This window comes from Sciurus carolinensis, chromosome 15 (genome assembly GCF_902686445.1).
Source record: "Sciurus carolinensis chromosome 15, mSciCar1.2, whole genome shotgun sequence".
Lineage (NCBI taxonomy): Eukaryota > Metazoa > Chordata > Mammalia > Rodentia > Sciuridae > Sciurus > Sciurus carolinensis.
Genome location: NC_062227.1, coordinates 23,869,609 through 23,892,882, shown reverse-complemented (window position 1 = coordinate 23,892,882; position 23,274 = coordinate 23,869,609). Strand labels below are relative to the sequence as shown.

The window sequence follows — 23,274 nt, the reverse complement described above, 5'->3', positions numbered from 1 at the left end:
GCTCTTCTGTTTAAATTTACCAGGGCATATTTTGTGATATTAGAAACCAACAGTGTGAAAATAATAATCAGAAAAGTCTGGGGATGTAGCTCAGTGGTAGAGCACTTGTCTAGCATGCATGAGGCCCTAGGTTCAATCCCCAGAACCAGAGGTTGGGGTGGGGAGGGGAGCGAAAACCAGGTAAGTCAAATAACTAGTAGTTGTGGGTAGACACAGCCCTACAGGAAGAGGTAGAATTGTTAGTGAACACAGAGACAAAGCAGAAATTTCCATACAAAAAGACTAGCTAGAAAGATCCAATGTAGGGGGAAGTATGAGAGATTAGGGTTGAAAATCAGAGGACTTAATAAGAAAATAAATGTGGCTTTTCATTTTTGAATGAAGAAGTTACATTAAATTTATTTTGATGGGTAAATAAAACACAAAAATTGTACATGTAAATGTGGTACCCTGTGATATTTTGATACACGTATAGATTGTGTAATCAGGTTAAACTTATCTACATTCTGTAACATTTAGTATTTCTTTATAGTGAAAACATTTAGAATCCTTTCTTAGGATTACCTAAAACTAAAAAGCTTCTGCACAGCAAAACCAAACAAAACAAACAAACAAACAAACAAACAAACAAAAAACAGAGAGAGAAAGAGAGAGAGAGAGAGAGAGAACCTACAGAATGAGAGAAAATATATCCAGAATATAGCCAGGTGTGGTGGCGCACACCTGTAATCCCAGTGACTAGGGAGGCTGAGGCAGGAGGATTACAAGTTCAAAGCTTCTTCATTTACTTAGTGAGATCCTGTCTCAAAATAAAAAAAAAAAAAAATTAAAAGGCTGGGGATTGTAGTTCAGTGGTTAGGAACTTCAAAAACTCAATGGTGAGAAAATTCCTTAATAGCCCAATTCAAAAATGGGAAATGGGATATAGCTGGGAATGTGGCTCAGTGGCAGAATGCTAACCTTTTATGCTGAACACCCTGGGTTTGCTTCCCAGCATGTACATGTGAGTACACACACACACACACACACACACACAGAGCAATAAAAATTAAGTTGTAAATCTAAATAGTCATTTCTCAAAAGAAACTTAGAAATGGCTAACAGGTAAATGATAAAAAATGTTCATTATTGATCATCAGGGAAATGCAAATCAAATCCATATTGAGATAGCATCTGGCTCTAGTAAGAATGACCATTATCCAAAAGACAGAAGGTAACAAGTGGTGCTGGCAGGAGGTAGAGAAAAGGGAACCCTTGTGCACTCTTGGTGGGACTGTAAATTAGTATAGCCATATGGAAAATAGTATAAAGGTTCTTTAAAAATTAAAAATAGAACTACCCTATGATCCAGCAGTCCCACCAGTAGGTATATATCCAGTGGAAATGGAATCAGTATGTAAAAGAGACACCTGGAGTCCCATGTTCATTTCAGCACTGTTCACAACAACCAAGAAATGGAAGCAACATATGTCCATGAACTCATAAATAGATACAGAAGATGTGGCACATATATACCATTGAATACTCTGCAGTCACGAGAATGAGTGAAGTTCTGTCATTTGCAGCAACATGGACGGAACTAAAGATGATTATGTGAAGTGAAATAAGCCAGTCATGGATAAATACCACCATCACTGGAGGTCTGTCATATGCAGAATCTGTGAGTTGATCTCATAGAAGTTGAAAGCATCCTTAGCAGAGGTTGGAGAAGGCAGATGGGAGGGGTACAGGTTATAGTTAAATAGAACCAAAAAGTTCTGGTGTGCTATTACACAACAGTGTGACTGTCAATAGCAGGTGTGTACTCTGTATCTCAAAAAAGTAGAAGAAAGAACTTTGAATGTTTTTGCCATAATGAAGTGATAAATGTTTGAGGCTTCTCATTTTGAAGGCCCTTTGAAGAGCTGGATATTTTGATTCGTTGGGTCAGCCTGGCTTTAGATATAAAAGAAGAGGAATAAGGAAATGGTGGCCCAGTCTCTTGGGATGTGGACAGGGAAGACCTTCCTGGTCCAGCAGAGGACAAGGACATGCATGGCCCATATCGGGAATAGGTACAGTCTGCGTAGCTCATTGAATGTGGGTTCAAAATAAAAGCAGGATTTGAGGACCAGTACAAGAATTTAAATTTTGCTATCTGTGTTATTTGACTTTTAAACTAATAGGAAACACAATTTACCTCATCTCCATGTAGCATTTCATAAATGTCATTGACCTGAAGTATGACCAAGTCTTTGTCTTCACAGAGTGGTAGGTTCCAATGAGTCATATTTGTGCTCTCCTTCAGACTTTTGATTTGTGCAGGTTCCTCAATTTGCACAGTTTCCTTGCTGCCCAGGCCAGGGAAGGGGTTCGAAGAATATGGATTGTAAGATGAGGAGCTCCTGTGGCCATTCCCTTTTCAATACAAGACTTGCTCTCCCTCTAGTCTTTCCCTTGCCCAGGGATATTTGCACAACTTTGTTCCACTTTGAACTCTTTGTAAGATTTGTCTTCATTTCCTCTGTTCTATCAGATTCCTGTATTTCCATTTACTGTTGGGCCAAACACTATTGTCTCCATTGTACTGTGTGGGACAGAAGCTGCTGTTTCAACTTTGATATTAATTTCCTTTCTAGCACTGCAGTTCTGAGCGGGGGTACATTAGCATTTCTTTTCAATTTTGAAGAGAGATTTTGATCTCTGAACACCCTTGCCATGTGTCTGTGCTTTTCTTCTTTACTTTTTTTTTTTTTTTGGTGCTGCTTGAGGTGAAACCTTGGGCCTTGCTCATGCTAGGCAAGCACTCTACCCAGAATTGCTACCCAGCCTCCTGTGAGCTTCCTTGGTGGTTCATGGTGATTGCTTTCAGTGTTAAGTTAGGTTTCTCTAGTTATGCTTCTGATTCGAATTGAAAAAGCAAATAAGTAGTCAGTTCAAGGTGTCTGTAAACTTGCCTAGTGTAATTCATGGCCTCTCCAAGTGCTCTTGCTTAGCATGCTCAGTTTGTCTAGGATTGATTTGTTCAGCGGGATTATTGATACTTGATCCTAAGAGTTTTCTCTGGCATCTATTTGAGGAAATTAATCTCACTTCTCCATGCCTCTCTTTCATTATCTCCTTTCTCTTATCTAATCTTCACTTAATAAGTTTATAAAGGATCTTCAGTGGTGTTGAGATGTCAGTGCTGTTTGGCTGTAAAATTCAAAGATAACGCTTAATGTGTCAATTTTAATAAAATTGCACTTGTCTTATATATATATAGTAGATACACAAGGAGTATTTGTGGAATAGTCATCCTGGTGAGGTTTTATACAAATTATACCAAGAGGAAAACCTGCCTCTTTGGGGATTAGTATACCAAGGGCCATTGTTCCGCTTCTGCCTTGTCTATCTCTGGGACTACAGACCAGTCACTTCATTCCAAGTCCTGCTCTTGTCTGTAAGAAAGAATAATATTTCTGCCCTCCTTTGTCACCAGGCTATTGTGATGGCCATGTTGAATCATGAATGTAGCAGTGTGAAAATCCCATTCCTGCCAGAGTGGACCCTTGCCTGGAGCAAGGCACTCCTAGCTACCGGTAGCTTCAGCTACAGCCATTCTTTGATATTATTTGTGCTGAGATAAACTTTTATTTCACACATACATAGTGGCCTCCTCACAACACTCTGTTCTTTCTGGAATTTTTTTATCTGTGCCTCAAAAGTTGACCCATTTCCCTAGGCACACCTTACATGCCTTCTCCCCTGTGCATTCTCCCTAGTCTCTACTCATTTGAAATAGCCTCAGCATATTGTTATCACAGTGTGGAACTGTATTTGGTTGGGATGTGTCCTGTATTCCTAACTAAAGTCGAAGGTTAGGATCCTGTGCTTCGGTGTCTCTTCCCACACTAACAATGCACTGGTATGCTTCAGGAGAGCTGAATGTTGAGTCCCTTGCTTTGATAAGTCAGGTAAATGTCAGGCCTCATTTTCCATATTTGCATAAGACTTTGTGTTCTATCTAAGGTCCCTTTTAGCTTTGACATTCAGGATGACATGAGTGCGTTCCTATGTAGATGTATAAGTGGGATATTCTTCAGCCTCAGTACAGACAGATACTGTCCTGTGCACTTAGTAGCAGGTGCTACTTCTGTTGTGAGCCTTGTTGGGAGGACAAACACTGTACAGAATGTTGAGAGGGACAGTCTCCTTTATATGAGAATTATGGGGATTCAGTGAAGAGCTAATGATCTGGAAATAGCAAGGGGGCTAGTATCTTTTATGGCAGTGGTCTCAGTTTTCTGGGAAGTGCCTCCAGGTCAATGCACAGGAGAGTCCAAGATCCTGATGTGCACAGAGCAGGGCTGTGTGTGAAGGGTGTGGGAATGTGGAGAGTGGGTGGTCTGTACTGTATACCACTGGAGATGCCCACCAGTCACGTGGAGATGGCAGATCTGGGCTCCTCAGAGAGTGAAGAGAGTTCTGGGGCACTGATCTGGAAACCAGATGGTGGCTTGAGAGTATATGAAAACAGCCATAGTAGAGGAACATCCTCCCTTCAGCTGGCTGCAGGATCACTGGGAAGTATTCTAAAATTCAATACCTCAGCCCCACTCCCAGTAATTTTGGTTCCATAAATCTAGATGGGGGCTCAGTAGCTGTGTAGTAATAAATGGTCCCAGCAATGCAGGTGACCAGTGAACTTCCCTTTGAGTAATGCCACATTGTCCCTGAGAACATTGTAACCCAAGGAATTGTAAGGTTTGCACAGATACACATTTGTCCTGGGGAGATAGATCATGGCCAGCTCTTTTCAATTTCTAATGAGGTCCATCAGCTCCCCAAAGTTTCAGAATCACTGAGCTCAGCGAAAAGCATGCAACACAGAATGAGAACAAGACCATGGCAGGACTATTGGAGGTCAGTAATCTTTGAGGAAATATTTGGTGAGAATAGGAAAAGGTATTTTTCAGGGACTCTCCTATAGACACATGAGGGAAGCAAGGGCTTACCACCCAATTTGTAAGTCAGGATTACGTTTGGGTTAATATTTCATTGATTGGAGTTTATACTGTTCAGTGAATTTAGTGGTTTAACAGTTTATCTATAATAGGTCCCCCCCCACCCCCAGCAAGAAATAACTCAAGTCCACATTTTTTTTTTTTTGGACCTAATTAAAACTTCTGAGTTTCCTTTGGATTTTATTTTTTAATTCTAAAGTTAGCAATATCTAGAAGTGAAGTTGAATGAAGGTCTTATTGAGAATTATTAGTAATGGAGCCACATTTTGCTCTCCTGTGGTTAAAGTCATCTCTGCAAGTCTGTGATAAACATCTCTAAAATTTATAGAGCATGTGGGAAGAGGCTGCGATAGATGCAACTTGGTTTTTACTCCTAACCCATGAATGTTTACATCAGTTCAGGGTACTGTTGAAAAGTGGTACATGCTCCCTCATTTCCCCTAAACCCAGGGTACAGTATGAGTGTACTCTTGATAGTGGGAGATTCAGTCCTACAAAGGGGATGCAGCACTTCTGGCAGAGGGACTCTGGTGGGAGATATGTTTCCCAGCCTTGGCTGTAGAGGAGCCTTCTGCTGGTTATATCAGCTGGGGATTGTGACTTCCATGGTACCACACTTCATTACTGGTTCGAACATTTCAGAAATTGAGCTGGTCTGTGGAGCTTCTTGTAGACAAATTTATGGGTCCATAAAAGGTTACTATTCTTCAAGACTGATCAATATTATGTTGATGTACAAAGTTTTGTTCTCTATATACAGGGTACCTGCACTAGGTTAGATACTGTTAAAAGATGAGAATCCAAGGCCAAACACAGGCATATAAGAGCATTCCATAACAAAGATAGACATATGTGGCCCTGTGTAATCAACTATAAAATTACAATCAGCCTGGATGAGGATGTAGCTCAATGGTAGAGTGCTTATCGAGCATGCAGGAGGCTCTGGGTTCCCTCCCTAGCTGTGCAGCAGCAGTAACCAAAGCTATACTCAGATTGTTAAAACCAATGGTATGGTGTCCCTGGGAGTCACTTTTCCCAGCAACTACAGCTTCTTAAGGTTATCCATATGAAAAAATAAGGAATTTTCATGAGAATCATAACTCCCCACATGCCAGGCTGTATGTTAACCGTATCTCAATCAATAGTTTCTGGAAGCAGATAGGACTCATCCCAAGTGACCTGTTCCAACAAACTTGTTATGAAGTCACTGAATTTGATTTTTTTTTCTTCCTCCTCCTTCTCTTCCCTCATCCCCTCCCTACTCCTCCCTCTTTTTTTTGAACCTATTCCCCACCCATCTTTCTTGTGGCAAATATCTTTAAGTAATTTTTGTCGAAATACAAAATACCTGATTTCTATTTATTTATACTTTTGAGTCGTTTGTGTGGACCTGTAAACTGTAACTTTTTGGAGTGGGTGTGGCTAGAGGACTGATAGTATGAATCCATTTATATGCATTGTTTGAGTTTTAGGTATGTAGGCTCTATGCTGTACACTGAATTGTTTTTTTTTTTCTCTTTTTTTTTTTGGCTAGTCAAGTGCTGTATTGCTGAATCATGCTCTCAACCCCCTCGAATAACTTTAGATGTTAGTAGTAGGCTAGGAAGAATCCAAATGAAAGCATATTAGGTGGGTTTTTGTTGTTGTTGTTGTTGTTGTTGTTGTTGTACTGGGAATTGAACCCAGAGGTGCTCTACTACTAAGCTGCATCCCAGACCTTTTTTATTTTTTATTTTAAGAAAGGATCTCAATAAGTTACTCAGGGTCTCACTAAGTTACTGAGGCTGGCCTCAAAGCTGTGATCTTCCTGCCTCAGATTCCTGAGGGATCATACACATGCACCACCACACCCACCTGTAATAGATGATCCTTTCAGCATATGTGATTTAATCATTTTAGACACTGAGATTGGAACAATCATCCCGACTGGGCCTCAGCCATCTTTTTTGTTTGTATTATTTAATTTTATTCACTTTGTTTTTATATCATAATCATCACCCGAGAAGTATACCTGATACACAACAATACATTTTAGCCTCCATTATGTTACTGATAAAGAATCATTATCTATAAGAGAGACAGAGATAAGTGTGTGATCTTAGGATAGAATTTTGAGATAATCTAGACAGGAAGTTTTCAAATATTGTCAAATACTAACTTTTTTGTAGCCCAGTTATTTTGTTGCCAATGGAATCTTCAAACATGTAAAGTAAATGTGCCAGGCTCATTGATGGATGTGATAGTCCCAGTTACTCAGGAATCTGAGACAGAAGGATTGCTTAAGCCCAGGAGTTGAGGCCAGCCTGGGCAGCATAGCGAGACTCTGTCCTAAAGAAAAAATAGTATGGACGGGGGTTGTGGCTCAATGGTAAGAGTGCTTACCTAGCATGTGTAAGGCACTGGGTTTGATTCTTAGCACCACATATAAATAAATTAATGAAATAAAGGTCTATTAACACCTAAAAAATATTTTTAAAAAGAAGAAAAAAAGTAAATGAAAGTTGAATGTATATTTGGAAGTAGGGTTTTAGAAGGGCTTTCAGTGGACAGATAATCTGAAGGGGATCAGAGAGTTCTGATGATCACAGTCTGGAAAAACAATGATATAATACATCTTTGCTATTTCATAGATAGGACACTGTGGACTGAAAAGGAAAGAAAACCAACATTAGCCAGTTCACTAACTAGGTAGGTAAGTTGATTGGTAAGTAGGTAGATAGACACAGTATAAAATATATGTATACATAAACACATGCATATATGCAAATTGTCTAATCCTTATTCTTTTTTTTTTTTTTTTTTTTTTTTTTGGTGCTGGGGATCAAACCCAGGGCCTTGTGCATGCGAGACAAACACTCTACCAACTGAGCTATATAGATAAAAAGATGAAGAAAGCTTTTAATTCAACAGGGTTGGAACTCACCTTGATCCTTTTTGGTGGCAAAGTTGCATTCTTTCCGTCACATTTCCTCTCTGGTGCCTGGTTGCCTTGCCCAAAGCCACATGCAGGTAGGGGCAGGCCTGGGACCCAGATTCCTCCTTCCTGGTTCAGGGCCATTTTCTCAGATGGCTTGCTGTCTTTAGTCAGTGGTAAAATACCTGCTAAAGTAAACTGAATATGGAATAAACACTCAATTAGAATAAGAAATACACTCTAGTCATGTTGACCTTGAGAAGGGTTAATGTCCTTAGTTCCCTATATTTTAGCAACTAATTGGTCTTGTGAAAAGACTGCTAGGAAAGCTGACTCATGACAATTTTTGTGCCTTGTGAGTATTGCTCTAGGCTTGGAGAATTTTGCATGGAATCCAGCTTTCTAATTTTAAAAATTATGTAACAAATTACTTTTATTCAAAGCGTCCTTTCTTTATGGTGAGTGTCGACATTTGATATTGAGTAAGCATTAACTACTTTTATGTGTCATAAACTTGAAAGATGCATAATATGTAATCATTAACATTCTTTTTATGTTTAAAACCTAAAACCAAACACAACTGACTGAGGCATTAAACCAGAGCTCCAGTATGATACACACAAAATCTCTGTGCTTTTTGTTGACTTATGCTGAGGTCTGCCAAATAGCAGCCTCATTATGCAGATTCTTAGAATAGCAGGCCATGGGTATCTAGTAGATTCTTAACATCTAGTTGCTGACTCTCTGGTTTTCTTTTTATATGGACTATTTAGGAAAAGGAGACCTTCAGTATGAGTTTTTGTTCTTTCTCTTGGCTCTTATAGTAGTTTTAACTGCCCCCACCTTTTAACTCCCTGTGTTCCCTGAGTTATCTTGAGGACAAGGACTTCTTTTTCATCCTTTGTGTCTTCCCTCTAGTCCCCTCCTCTTTTCTCCCCAGTGCCTGACCTAATGCCTGGCACCAAATCCTTAGGAGCCCTAGGTCTGAGAGAGGGAGGGGGATGCCATGGTCAGATCAAAGAAGAGCCTGAACTCTAGAGTCAAGATTTCTTCTTCCATTGGTGCATCCTGAGTATTTGTTAAACAGAATAATTTGTTAAATTAGATGCTTTTCTTCAGTGTTCTAATTTGTTAAATTAGATGCTTTTCTTTAGTGTTCCTTTCTAACAAAGAGACCAGTAAGCAGTTTTTTGTTCTTACCTGTATTACAAAAATCTTCATACAATTATATTAAGTCCAGTAGGTATTTAATGATTTGCAAGTATTTTTCTAGGATTGGGAATAGGGATATGGAGATGAACAGAGAATCTTGTGCTGGTCTATGGAGCTTACAGTGCAGTAGAGAAGACGAACATTCCAGTTATGTGGCCCCACAGTAGTACTTTAAGAACATCAAAAAGACCTATGTATTTTGCAGTGGTGGTCCAGAGGAAGGAGTGATTGATTTTATCTGTAAAAAAGATATCAGTTTTCTGAGGACTGGGGTTGTAGCTCAGTGGTAGAGTGCTTGCCTAGCATATGTGAGGCACTGGGTTTAATTCTTAGCACCACATATAAACAAATAAAAAGGTCCATTGATAACTAAAAAAAAAATTTTTAAAGATATCAGGTTCCTATGTGAGATAGCCTCTGAGCTGCGATTTGATTAGTGCATAAGAGTTTTCAAGCTGAACTCTCAGCTCAGGGTGGGGAGAACCCTGAGTAGGTGTGGGAGTATGTACGTGAGCAGATGGTGGCATATGGCAGGCAGCACAGTCATTGGAGGTGAATGTATGGATAGCCAGCAATTACTAGAGTGTAAAATTAAAGGGAAACAATAATAAAAAAAGAAGATAAAAAGGTAGATGGGGTCAAATCAGAAAAACAACATATGTCACATGATAAAATTTGAGTGTTATCCCATGGGCAGTGAAGAGCTGATGAATAGATTTAAGTAGGTGGAGACTATTTAAAGCTATGTATTTATAAAATTCAGCTTGCAAGGAATGTGTGGAATTGCCGGAGGGGGCAGACATGAGGGAATGGTTCAAATCAAGTGGGGACCTGAGCTAAAACTCAATGTTTGGTGGAGGAAGGGTGGGAAACTAATTGGAGTAACATCTAAAGGGCATAAGATGTTGGGCAGAGAGTTAGGTGACCCAACCAATACTTTGTGGATAAAGGAAGGTCTATTACTTTTTCTTCCAGTTTCATATGATATGAACCAAACATAGCTGTGATTTTTTTGGTGCTCATCATCTTGTATCAATGACCACACTTTTGCAGGCACCACAAAGTTCAACCTTCACTATTTCACAGGCAATAGGTGATAGATGTTATGAATGAATCATATATTCTGTAGAGCATAAATCCTCAGATTTGTCCATGGTCAAAATTAACCCCGAAAACCCTTTAGGGAAATTTGGCATTGAAGATTAGCATACTGTTTCTCAGTAATTTCAACAGAGCTACTCCAGGGTCCCCTTGGCATTGGAATATCTGTTTTCTTGTTTGAGCACAAAATTAGGTGATTTAGATCATCTAATTATGTTTTAGTAAAACATTCAGATCTTTAGGCATGAGAATTACAATAACCCCAAGGGCTATTGTATGAAGGAACAGAGTCCAAATGGGTGAAATGGAGGTGGCACCTGTTCCTCTTTCTCATTTTGCAGTTCCAGTTCTTCTGGGACATATGATTATTAGATTCCTGGACTAAGTGCATTGACTTTTCTCTACTTCACACTCCTCCCTTGTCCTCACTGAAATCAGCTAGGTTAAGTGCACTTTACTGTGAGGACTGCTCATCTCCTTCTTGTTCAGGGAGCAAGACACATGTAACTAGCAGATCCAGGACTTAATGTACCTCCAGTCCCTGATCCTCTTCAGTACAGGTCAGCTGTTCAAGTTAGCTGATGTTAGGTGAGCAGTTCTCCTAAGATAGCAAATTGTAATGAATGTTACCAAGAGGATATATGAATTTATATTTACTTTTTCCTTATACATCAGTTCTACTCAGTGACTATAAATGAGTGAAAAGAAATGTTCACTGAGGCTGTTCATTAAGTTGAGTTTAGGTTAATCAGTGCCCAGGGAACATACACAATTGGCTGGCTGTTTCATACTGAGGAATATGGCTTAGATACACTTCCCATTGGTGAATTGAGGACTTTATTTTAATCAGCTGCTCCAAATAATGATTTTATGCTAATAAAACCATCAAGAAGTGGATTTGTAAATCTTATTAAAGTGGCAGGAGTGCATTAAATGAAATTCTGCTTTTAATTAATTTCCTGGATACTTCTGACCAGTAGCTGGGATCATTTTCCATGTAGGACATCTCTTCTTATTGAGTAGTTCTACTTAGAAAAATGACAGATCAGGGCTTTCTTAGCAGAAAATTAGAGCAACACTTTGATCCAACTGTGCTATTTTCTTTTCCTTATTTACCTGAGAGATATTTATGACTAAATTATTAAGTTATTTCAAGGACCAACCTCCAAAAGTCTTTTCTTTATCCCCCTCCCTTTTTTTTTTTTTTTTTTTTTTTTTTTTTTGTGGTGCTGGGGATTGAACCCAGGGCCTTGTGCATGCTAGGCAAGCACTCTACCAACTGGTCTATATCCCCAGCCTTCTTCATGCCCCTTTTGAGGAATACAGTATAATCCATTGATGAATGGAAGAAAATATTTGAATCTCAACTTATATGTATGTTTTCTAGTAATTCTTTAAAAAGTCAATTACATGCACACTTAAAATCAGCATATGCAGAGTACTACATGTAAATAATTTATAAATATAGAATGGTCATGGCTTTTAAAAAACAAATAATATGTTTTATTTCACATTTTTGGTCTAGAGCACTCTTTCTAAACTAGGTCAACTATTAGATTATTCTGGGATTTTTTTAAAACCATAGATTCCTGTGGCTGCTACCAGAAGATTCTGGTTAAATAGGTCAGGATAGAACTTTGACTACCAGGTATTAGGGTGCCTTTAGAATCCCCTGGAGGCATGCTAAAACAGAGGGTGCTGCCCCAAACCCAGTATTTCTGATTCAGGAATTTTGGGAAGGGGCCTGAGAATGTGCATTTCTGATGTGGTCCAGGGCTGCAGCTGGCCTAGAACCTACTGTGAGAATCACTGCTGCAGTGTGGGGCTCAGGACACAAACCACTGCCGAGAGCAGATGATAAATACTGATCTAGGTCTTCTCCAGGAGATCGTTCTGACAGATCCTCCATCATTTTGTTTTCCTTTCCAGGTCTGATTTCTAGGATGGAAGGTAGACAACTTACACTATAGTTTTCTGTATTGCTATGCAAAGGATAAGAACACCTAAGTACACTCAGGTACAGCGAATTTATGCAAGTGTTTTAATTTAATCCAACAGCAGTTTTATGCAGTATTTATTTGCATATGGAAAACCAGAAACTGAAGTTTCTAATAATTTGGCTCTATCTGTACAATGTTTAAGAATAAAAATAACACCATTACCCATTTAGATTAACCAGATTTTATGATTGGTACAAAAAATACATGGCTATTTGTTGCAATCCAGCCTTTTTAAAAATTAGGAATCTGTAGATTGCTATAAAATGAAGTATGTGGTAGGTGTAATAAGCCATAGATACTTTAAGAACAAGACAACTCACTTCCTTTGCATTATGTAAGATATATCCATGAAGCTTTTTACAATAGAGCACAGCATTAGCCATTTAAATGCCTGTGCAATGTGTAAAAGCTGCTTGCTAGATTAAATTATGTAGGAGAGCATTTCTATAATGCTTAGTGTCTGATTCACTGAACATCACCAGCACACTCAAAGTTTAAGAGGCATTATATACTTTTATTGTTTGGCAGGCAATTAAATGTGGATGTCACTGTGATTTACAAAAAGAAAGCAGGGGCTCTGGCATGTTGGTATAGGTTTTTAACTCTTAAAACAATTATGTCTATTATAGCTCATTTTCTGTTTATCCTTTGAATTGTGTAGCCACTTATCTAACATAGTTTTTAAATCTGAAATAAGTGGATAGGACCACCAGAGATTGAATGTATTTTAGGAAAATAGAACATAGAACATTAATTCTTCTGGGAGGCGGGTACTTTAGTACTATTTTTTGATCTGCATTCTCTATGGAGAGAACCATTTAATACTTTGTGCATTTGATAAAAGCTGCCTTAAATGGGGTCACTCTGTATTTAGAACAAATGAGAAAATATTCCAGAAAACTCCTCAAGGAGTCTTATAGTCTTTTTACAAAGTAACTTTAAGTGGACTATAATTACAACAATAGGAATGATTGCCTAATGTGTATAAGTCAGTTTAATCTGTAAAAGGCAGAACAGTTCAAAATGTGTGTTTATCTTACAAGTTTATGAAATTAACATTTGACTGTCCTCCACTGCTTCTTAGAAACAGCACTTTCAGGAGCTTATTTACAATGCAATTCATTGTTTACTTACTTTATAGATACAGGTGAAAATATATAGACTGGAAAGAACATGGACTTTAGATGCAGACCTTGGTTGAACCTACTAGCCCTGAACTGAAACTCGGGGAATATTTTTGGATATTTAACCACCTAAAAGTGCCATTTGTAAAAATAGGAATTGTCGGTCAGGATCAAGGCAGGAGACAAAAACAGTACAGTAACTTGAATAGGGAAAATTTAATATGAAGAATAATGAACTTGTTGGACCTGTTGGTGTATACCTGTAATCCCAGCAAGGTGGGAGACTGAGGCAGGAGGATTGCTAGTTCTACAATCCACATCAGCTTTTTGAGACTCTGTCTCAAAAAATAAAAAGGACTGGGTATGTAAAGTGCCCTTGAGTTCAATCCCTAGTACCACCACCACCACAACAAAAATAAATAGATAGATGGATAGATAGATAAATAAATAATTATGAACTTTAATGGGGATTTGGAATAGGAGAGATTGGGTAGTACAGACAAATGAATGCTCTAAAGAATAAAGAAATAGTAGATATATGGAACAGCCTCTGTCCAGACAGCTTGGCAAACCTAGAGTCAAACAGGAAACCCAGGACAGGTTGTAGCCCAGTGGATGGTAGTGTGGTCACTATAAGGCTGTACTTGGCAGAGCTTGGAGGGAATGTGCCTTCTGGAGGGGAAGCAGGGGAAAGAGAGAGCTGTGAATGGGAGGTGTTCCACTGGAGCCCCCTGCTGCAAACCCCAGGAGGTGCAGGGGAGGTTGCTATTGCTGGAGGAGTCAGGTCCTGAGAAGGCCCCTGCATGGTGTGCTGAGGATCGTGCCAGGGAGTTGAGTGAGGCCACCCCTCCTTCATGCAGGGTCTCTCCTTCCCTCTCTGAGAATCTTAGCTTCTTGCCCATTGGGACAGGTGATTTAGATGGACACATTTTTACAGAGCAAGTGATGAAAAGTGTATATAGACCTGAGAGGTTTAATAATGCTGATAACTGGTACATAGATAGGTCTTTAAGAAAATTAAATGAGATGATACATATAAATTTTTGCATGACTTTTGTTATGCAGTGAGTTCTTTGAATCAGACATCTTGAGACAAGAGTGTTCCACTGATTGTTAAGAATAAATAATAACTATTGTCCCTTAGATAGCATGTTCATGATACCAGGTCCACATTGAGGCAACAGTAGCTATCAGTACCACAGAACTTTGTAGATCAGTGTTTTTTCTCTGAGTATCTTAGTAATGTGCTCACATAGTGAGTGTTGATTAATAACTTCGAGCTAAATAAACAGTCTTAAGTAGTGGCCCTCACCCCCAAATCTTAGAGGCTACAAGTAGCCACTTTTGAAGGAGCCCTGAAATCAATGTAGTGAATCTAGAGCTACCTTTTGCAAGTCCAGTGGAACACAGTTAAAAACTCTCTATGCATCTGTGTAGTGACACATTTGGTTAGAGAAGAGTGTATGCAAGAAGACTGGGTCAAGATGGCATGACTGGCTCACAATTAAAAACAAATTGTTAAAACATCTTTCAGGGGGGCCCTAATACTTGTCAGTTTATCTTTTCTCCCCATCTGGAGTTTCAGTAAGACATAGAATGAGGACATGAAAGATCTTATAGAGTTCCCTTTAGGGTAAAAGCAGGCCAGTTATTCACACCTTATACCTTAAAGATTTCATGCAATTGTTGTTGACATTTCTGCTATTCCAAAGAAAGAAGAAAGGTAAATTCCCTTCAGTATGCAAATGACAATATTTTATTTTCATAAATTAGGGGTGACCTTTATAGACAACTAGCCTTGCTATATAATTATTGCCAGGATTAAAGAAAGTTTGAAAGCCATAATTTGTGGAGACTTCATTAACATTTAACTGACTTATAGTTTCAACCATAATAAAAAGTGAACATGATCAGTGATTTAGTCACCTTTTGCAGCTGTTTTATCTTGGGATGCCCCAGAAGAATCAGGCAAGGTATTTTGTGGGGCTGTGTAAAGATTATTTTCATTATTTGGGTGAATGTTATATTATGCATCCTTTAAAAATTTTTCAGGCAAAAACGATTACTGCCAGATCCTATATAGAATTTGGGGGGATTCATTGCCTCTTCTTTTTTTTTCCACTAGTACTTAGCAGGTAACAGCTCTAGGGAATACCACTCTAAGGAAGATATGGTTAGAATCAGTATTGCTTTTGAGCAGAATTCCTACCCTGTCCATAACCTTTCAGATACCTATTCTTAAGGCCTCCAGTTCATGAAAAGTTGTCTGGGGATTTGACTCCAGAAAATATGTACTTTGCTGCTACATCAGTTGCCCTGAAAAACAAAGACTTAATTACTCTTTTATTCATTGTTTCAATTCTATTGTCATTTCCTTTATTTAGCTTAAAAATCTCCTTTGCTATCTTCATGGTCCCACCAATAAAAGGTTGTTGTGCAGGGAGTGTATCCTAGGGCCATTGGAAATTCTGTGATTGATTCTATTTCAAGGGGCTCAGTAATTAGACATGGGTTCAGAAAGAACCATATCATACTTTTATATTTCCTTTACAGTGATAAAAACAACTTTGTGCAATGGTAAAATTATATCCCTTCCCAGGCATTGTATTGGTCTTCCGCATTTGCTCTCAACCACACATGCTATTGCCTTGGAATCTGGGTCCATCTTCAGTGGCAACAGCTGTCTTGTAAAACAAACCTTTAACCAGCCTTTGCTTATCATTATTTCTCTCTGTTTAAGATTGCACAACAGGACTTCCATAGGAGTGCTGTTTCCACAGAGGCCCCTTTTATGTCAAAATTTATGATTATTTCATTCTTTTGGGCGATTATTCATGCCAGTGCTGTTGTGGTTATCCCTTCAGAACTGAAGCTCTTTTCTACATCAATATTAGGGTTTGCAACTAAGGTGGGGGAATTACCGTAAATATTTGTGTGATCTTTTAACATTTCTTACCCCAAATTGGAACGTTGTTAGCCTTAGGCACTCAATGAATCCACTTTACAACTGAACTTATTAAAACCCAGTAAGTGGGAAATACAGATGACTGATGTTTGTCAAGGTAAAACTTTTGAGTTTAATGCTCTACCTTTTACAATGAGTTTTCTGTTTTCAGAAGAAGGTTTAGTTGAGACTAGAAGTGTTAGAAATGTTACTGAAGTCAGTGCATCAATTTCACCCTTATGCCTGGAAATAATGACTAAGAAAAGGCTAGAATGCTGGGAGAGCATTTAAAACAGCTCAAAGTTCCTGGACTCTACACCGTGTAATGTTTAACAGCACATCGGAGGCAGATATTAAGAGCATGCTTATCAGATACAGACTGAGTATCCCTTTTCAGAAGTGCTTGGGACCAGAAATGTTTTAAATTTTGTATTTTTTAAAACTGTGAAGTATTCACACATACAGAGTGAGATGCTATGGGGATGGGACCCAAGTCTGAACACAAATTTCACTTATGTTTCACATACACCTTATATACATAGCCTAAAGGTCATTTTATGCAGTATTTTTAGTGCACCTCCATTTTGAATGTGGCCCATTACATGAAGTCAGGTGTGAAATTTTCCACTTGTGGTATCATATTGATACTCAAAAATTTTCAGAGTTTGGCAGACTGGATTTTCTGGTTGGGGATGCTCAACCTGTAATGTAAATTTAGTAGGATGATTATTACCTGAGCCACAGGATCAGTATTCTGAAAGCTCTCCACAGGCCATGGTGATGCACTGAAAATGAGGTGGGGTTTAGTTCTGTGTTTGAATTCAGAAAAATCACCTCAATATAGAAGAGGAGAAACAACTTGATGGCAGTGGTGTGGAAAGAACAGATGAGTTTGAAGGCTCCCAGCAGATCAGAAAGGACCAGCACCTGGTTCAGGCTGTTGAAAGGAACAGAGGTCAAGGGAAGGAGCCAGTTGAATTTTGGTCTTTTGGATCAGAGTTCAGAGCAGCTGCCATACTACTGATGAGTCCAAAACCCTTCTAGAAGGAGGAATATAAGGGGAGCAAAGCATGTCTTGCTTGGAGAAATAAAGACCTAGAATATGAAAACTCTTTATAAATGATCACATTTCCTGTGCAAGAACTGAGATTTTTACCATTTCTTCATGGGTAGACCTAAGATAAATGGGTTTTCATCTCAGGAAGTGAATTGGGACCTTTTTAAGGGGAATTTTCTGTGTGATAAGTATATGTTACAAAATTCTGAGTGTTTCACCTCATCAGAGACTGTCAGCATGTCCAGGAGAATATAGAATTGACTTGAGCATTTGCTGGGAAATTAGATCAGGTGATTCCTAACCAACATCTGTTTTCTATTTTATTTATACTTGCCACCAGGGACATATTACAAACATAGTGTAATAATATTCTTAAATTCATGTTTTCTTGATCCAGATCTTAAATCTCATTGGCAAGCACTTATAATTAATATTTTTGAATTCACATATTAATTATTATTAAGCAATGGGTTACATAATAATATTGATTATCCATTATATAATGTAGAGTAGAATGTTCATAGTCATTAATATGATTGATATAATTACTCATGTTCCCCATGTGAAACATTTGGAAAAAGATCTGATGCTATAATAATTCAAAGTAACAGACATTTAAGAGGATGTGGGGTAAAATCTAACATCATCAATGTGCTGAATTTTGTTGATGCTGATACAGATGAACTGCTATGCATACACTGCATTTTCTATTATTTTTTGTTTCCTTATTTAAATAGCTTCATTCCTAGTAGCAAAATTAAACAGATGTTTACCACATGTTTAGTCTTGAAATTATTTTTGCCTTTAAAACTTATATGGACTATAAAATAAATTTATAATCTCTTTTAATTTTGAGAACCCCCTAAAATCTCTGAGTATTAAAGTGAAAACTGTTTCTCTGTTAGATTTTAGATTAATCCTCAGAAAAATATTTTGTTTTTTGTCCACAGTTTGTAGGGTTTCTTGTGTTCTACCATTGTGTCAGTGTTGTGAAAACATTTCTCTATTTTTTTTGACAAATGATAATTTTTTAATTGAAAACATGAATGCCCAGGGCAGTTTTCTTAAAGTTTTAAATGCACAATGAATTTTATAAACTCCTATACATATGGAAAATGTGAATTTAAAATTTCTTTTAGTTGTTTTCTATGGATGTTGATTCCTTTTAGAGACCAACAAAATGTAGTATGGGCAAGGAATGGTTAATACTCAGTAATACTTAGCAAGTGTACAATTATGGTGAAATCTACTGATCCTGAGCAATAAAGGCTAAATCAGATCCATTTTGGCATCAAGGAGGTATAATCATCAAATCTTATTTCAGAGGTTTGGTTGTCACTTATGTTACCTTTCATTCTTTCACATTTTAGGTGGTTGCCTCTTTGATGAACCATACAGCACGTGTGGGTATAGTCAAGCTGAAGATGATGATTTCAATTGGGAGCAAGTGAACACCTTGACTAAACCAACTTCTGATCCATGGATGCCATCAGGTTTGCTTTTGGTGTTAAGTTTCCTTTTTAAAATAAAAGGAGCTCAAGAGTATTGATCATAGTCAACATTCACTGGACATTGTTGAATGATGGAGGCTGTTTTCTTTGCGTGTGGCAGCTAATGGCCAATTAGGTAGTTAGGGTGGTATAATTAAAAGGAGTGATTATAAGAGTTTTAACTTTATAGCTCCCTCCTTATGGCCTAGTTATGAGTTATTTCCTTTATCTTTGGGTACACCTTAGCTAGATTAATGGGCCTCATTCAGTTGATCATTTCCCATGCAGCAGATATGGGACATGTGTGTCTTTTCTGGAAAATGTGACTCGTGGATGGAACTTTACTTAGAGAATCCAAATAACAAAGTCTCTGTCACAGATAGGAGACCTTGGAGGTGACTTAACATTTCTTAGCCTCAGTGGCTCACTTTGTACCTGGGGAATCTCTGAGGTTGCTGCGTGGTCTTGAAAGTATTCAGAAAATATAATGGCAATGCATAGATGTGCATAATTTTCCTAGCGTGGAAGTATATAGTGAATTTTCTGCTGAGGGAAAAACATTTATTTCACTGAACACCAGCAAGAATTTGACTTGGTTTTGGAAAAGAAGAGTAGGAAGATGGTGACTGATGATCTCTGGTCTTATTGCACCTGACCATTTTACTGGATCACCTTTTCAGACTGTGACCTTGAACATCCCTTTAAAAGTTCAAATTTGCAGATTTATTCTTCAAATAGAATGAAGAGCATATCACATTCAGGATTCAAATTAGGAAAACATGTTATTCTGATTTGGATTTCAGATACAACACAATTTGTGTAACTTTTAATGAATTTCAGCTTTTCATTAATGCACCTACATGCAGCAAAATTACATTTAGTAAGTTAATCTTGTAAAGGTAGATTTGAAACATGAGGTAGAGTCTAATGGTATTCTTACTAAGGTTTAGTAATTATGTGTCCACTACATTTCTGCCTGCCTTTCCTTTTACTCTTTATAATTTCGAAGACAGGAGCCCTAAGTTCTTTTTAGCATTGTGCCTTTGATAGACTCCAGAACCTCTCCAACTCTTAGCTAATTGTCTACAGGTCACATTCTTCCCTTCTGTCTTCTGTTTCCTTGTATGTGTGTGTACTTTTGGATATGACTGCAGTGGCATCTGTGATACACTTATGTTGGCTTTCTTGGTTCCTGCTTCCATTCTAGTCAGATGTTAGAAGGGTTTGCAACTGTGCTTCTCCTATGGCACTGAGCTTTCCAGGACAGGTTTTGTGCCCTGTAGTCCTTTTGGTGTTGACTTTCCCTCTTGTGAGTGTCCAGCCTGTGTTCAGACAAGCTGGGGCAGCTGAGGGTTAGGGAGGTAGAAGGATGACAGATTTAGTACTGGTATATTCTCCACAAAACATACTCATAGTTGCTTTGTTATCTTCTCACTTGGTCAAAATTTGTAATTTTTTTTTCCTTTGTGGTACTGAGGTTGGAACCCAACACCCCATCCAGGCTAGGCAAGGGCTCTACCACAGAGCTACCCTTCTAGTCCCCAGATCTGTAATTTTTCATCATAGGTAGTTGATTTTATTATTGTGCCTCTTTAGATTGAAGTCCTATTTGGAAAACTTGACTTTAAAAAGAAGCTCAAACATTGCAGAAACTTTTGTAGCTCCTGCTGATTCTATTTTTGTCACAAGATAACAGACCTCCATTGATAAAAACACCTAGAGGCATCTTTTCTTGGCTCCCTTTTTCTTCTTTCTGATGTCCCATACTACCATCTCATGCTAACTAGTCCACTCTAAATTTAAAAAAGATGAGTTCAGCAGTGGCCATATCAAGTGGTAATAAAGACCAAAGGCCAAGTATGTCCTAGAACAATCAGGGAGGGAGTTGAAGAAACAAAGGACAAGTAACTTTATAGATATTTGATTTCCAATTGGTTTTGTGCTTTGGAACAATGAAGTGAGGTCCTTTAAATGCTCTGTTTTATTTCTGTTGAGTAGTAGAATAATTTATGGTTAAATTGGGCATTTGCAGCATGAGGTCTTTGAGTGTTATATCTCTAACACTTTCATCAAGTTGTCTGATTACTGGCGGTTAAAAAAGTTTGTCCCAGACCCTAATCTCCCCCAGCCCCTCAGGTGCAGCTTATTGTGTAGGTGTGTGGATGTTTGAATGTCAAAGTGTGAAAGAGGAAGGGAAACTAGCACTGTCTCTACCTCTCTGCTATGCTTGCGTGGGTGCAAGGAAATTTTTGATAATCAATAGAGGTTCTCTCAGATTAAATTTTTGCCATAGTACAGACTTGCAAATACTGGTATTCCTGTTTCTACTATTCATTAAATAAACTTTAGTCACTGTAATTTTTTTGATCTCTAACATATGCTAAATATGATGATAATTACTATTGGAGATGAAGGATTATAAGAAAAATACTTACTCTCAGAGAACTTTTACCTACTTGGGAAAAAAGTTAGAAAAATACAAACCAAACAACTAAGACTATATATAACTAGCTGTGGGACAGGCTGGAAGTGTTCTGAGAGCAGTTTTCTTAGTGTAAGCCCAGGGTATAATAACAGGATATGGAAGAAGTTAAATTCTCCAAGCAATATTGTTGGAAATAAGAAGGTATGATCTCCAGCTCCATCCATTTATCAGCAGATGCCATAATTTCATTCTTCTTTAAAACTGAGTAATATTCTATCTCTCTCTCTCTCTCTTTCACACACACACACACACACACACACACACACGCGCGCGCGCGCGCGCGCGCACACACCCACCCACCACATTTTATTTATTCATCTGTTTAAGGACATGTAGGTTGGTCCTATAGTTTAACTCTTGTGACTTGAGCTGCTATAAACATTGATGTGACTGAGTCACTATAGTATGCTGATTTTAAGTTCTTTGAGTATAAACTGAGGAGTGGAATAGCTGGGTCAAATGGTGTTTCCACATGACTGAGGAATCACCACATGACTTTCCAAAATGGTTACACCAATTTGCATTCCCACCAGCAATGTATGAATGTACTTTTCCCCCCACATCCTTGCTTATATTCTTAATAATTGCCATTCGACTGGAGTGAGATGAAATCTTAGTTTTTATTTGCATTTCTCTAATTGCTATATATGATGAATAGTTTTTCATATATTTGTTGATCAGTTGTGGGACAAGCTGGAAGTCTTCTGAGTGTAGGTCCCCTTCTGTGAAGTGTCTGTTCAGTTCCGTAGCCTATTTATTGATTGGGTTATTATGGCATTTACTGGTAGATGGATAGTGTTGGAGAATATCATGCTAAGCAAAATAAGTCAATCCCCAAAAACCAAAGGCTGAATGTTTTCTCTGATATGCAGAAGGTAATTCACAATAGGGGTGGGTGGCACTAGGGAAGAATAGAGTACTTTATAGATTAGGTAGACGGGAGTGAAGGGAATGGAATGAAAGGGGTATGGAGGTAGGAAGGATAGTAGAGTGAAACAGACCTTATTACCTCATGTCCATATATGACTACATGACTGATGTGATCTTACAATATGTATAATCAGAAAAATGAGAAATTGTACTGCATTTATGTATGATTTATGAAAGCACATAAATGTATTCTACTGTCATATATAACTAATTAGAACAAATAAAAATCTTAAATAAAAAAGAAGTTATGATCTTATGAATTTACACTCACAGGTTGAACTTTCCTATCTGAAAACTTGAAATCTGAAACAATCTAAAATCTGAAACTTTTTGAGTGCCCACATGACTCCACAAGTTGAAAAATACCCCACTTGACTTCATGTGATGAGTTGTAGTCAAAGGACAGGTACACTAAGAATATTGTATAAAGTTACATTTGGGTTATTTGTATGAGGTATACAGGAAACATAAATGAATTCCATGTTTAGACTTGGGTCCCATCCCAAGATACTCCATTGTGTATCTACAAATATTCCAAAAACTAAGAATATCCAAAACCCAAAACACTTTTGGTCCAAAACATTTTGTATAAAGGAATATTCATCTTACCCTGTCCTAAAGTATGAGTTTAATACTGAGTTTCCACCATGTATATATAGCCATAATTTTTAACTACTATTTGTTTTCTCTTGTTCCTTTTTTCACCTTCTCTTCCTCTTCTTTTGTCATTAATGTGTGCAATGCGACTTCTTTTCAAAAAATTCCAAAGCTAGTTCTTTCATTCAAAACCAGAAGCTCCTTTAAAAAAAAAATTCTCAGAGTAAAGTTGTTTCAAAATTGGATACAACCATAGCCTTTTTGAAATTTTTGTTTAAACCTTCAGTTAAAGTTCTGTTGTACTTGTTCTTGCATGTGTGCATGTGTGTATTTGGTCTCCCATGTGTGGGTTGGTTCTGTAATGCATTAGACCAAGAGTTGGCAACCTGTGACCTGCTATCCAGGTCCAGCCTGTTGCCATTTTTTTGTATGACT

General features: G+C 38.0%; 1 protein-coding gene across 9 annotated transcripts in view; it reads left to right on the top strand.

Annotated features, from left to right (window-relative positions):
• Positions 1-23,274, top strand: part of Ptprm (protein tyrosine phosphatase receptor type M) — an 819,218-nt gene that overhangs the window by 160,470 nt on the left and 635,474 nt on the right. For all 9 annotated transcript variants that reach the window (XM_047526252.1, XM_047526251.1, XM_047526249.1 and 6 more), the window contains exon 2: positions 18,708-18,830. In XM_047526252.1, coding sequence (XP_047382208.1) covers positions 18,708-18,830 — 123 coding nt within the window. The remainder of the gene's footprint in view (positions 1-18,707; positions 18,831-23,274) is intronic.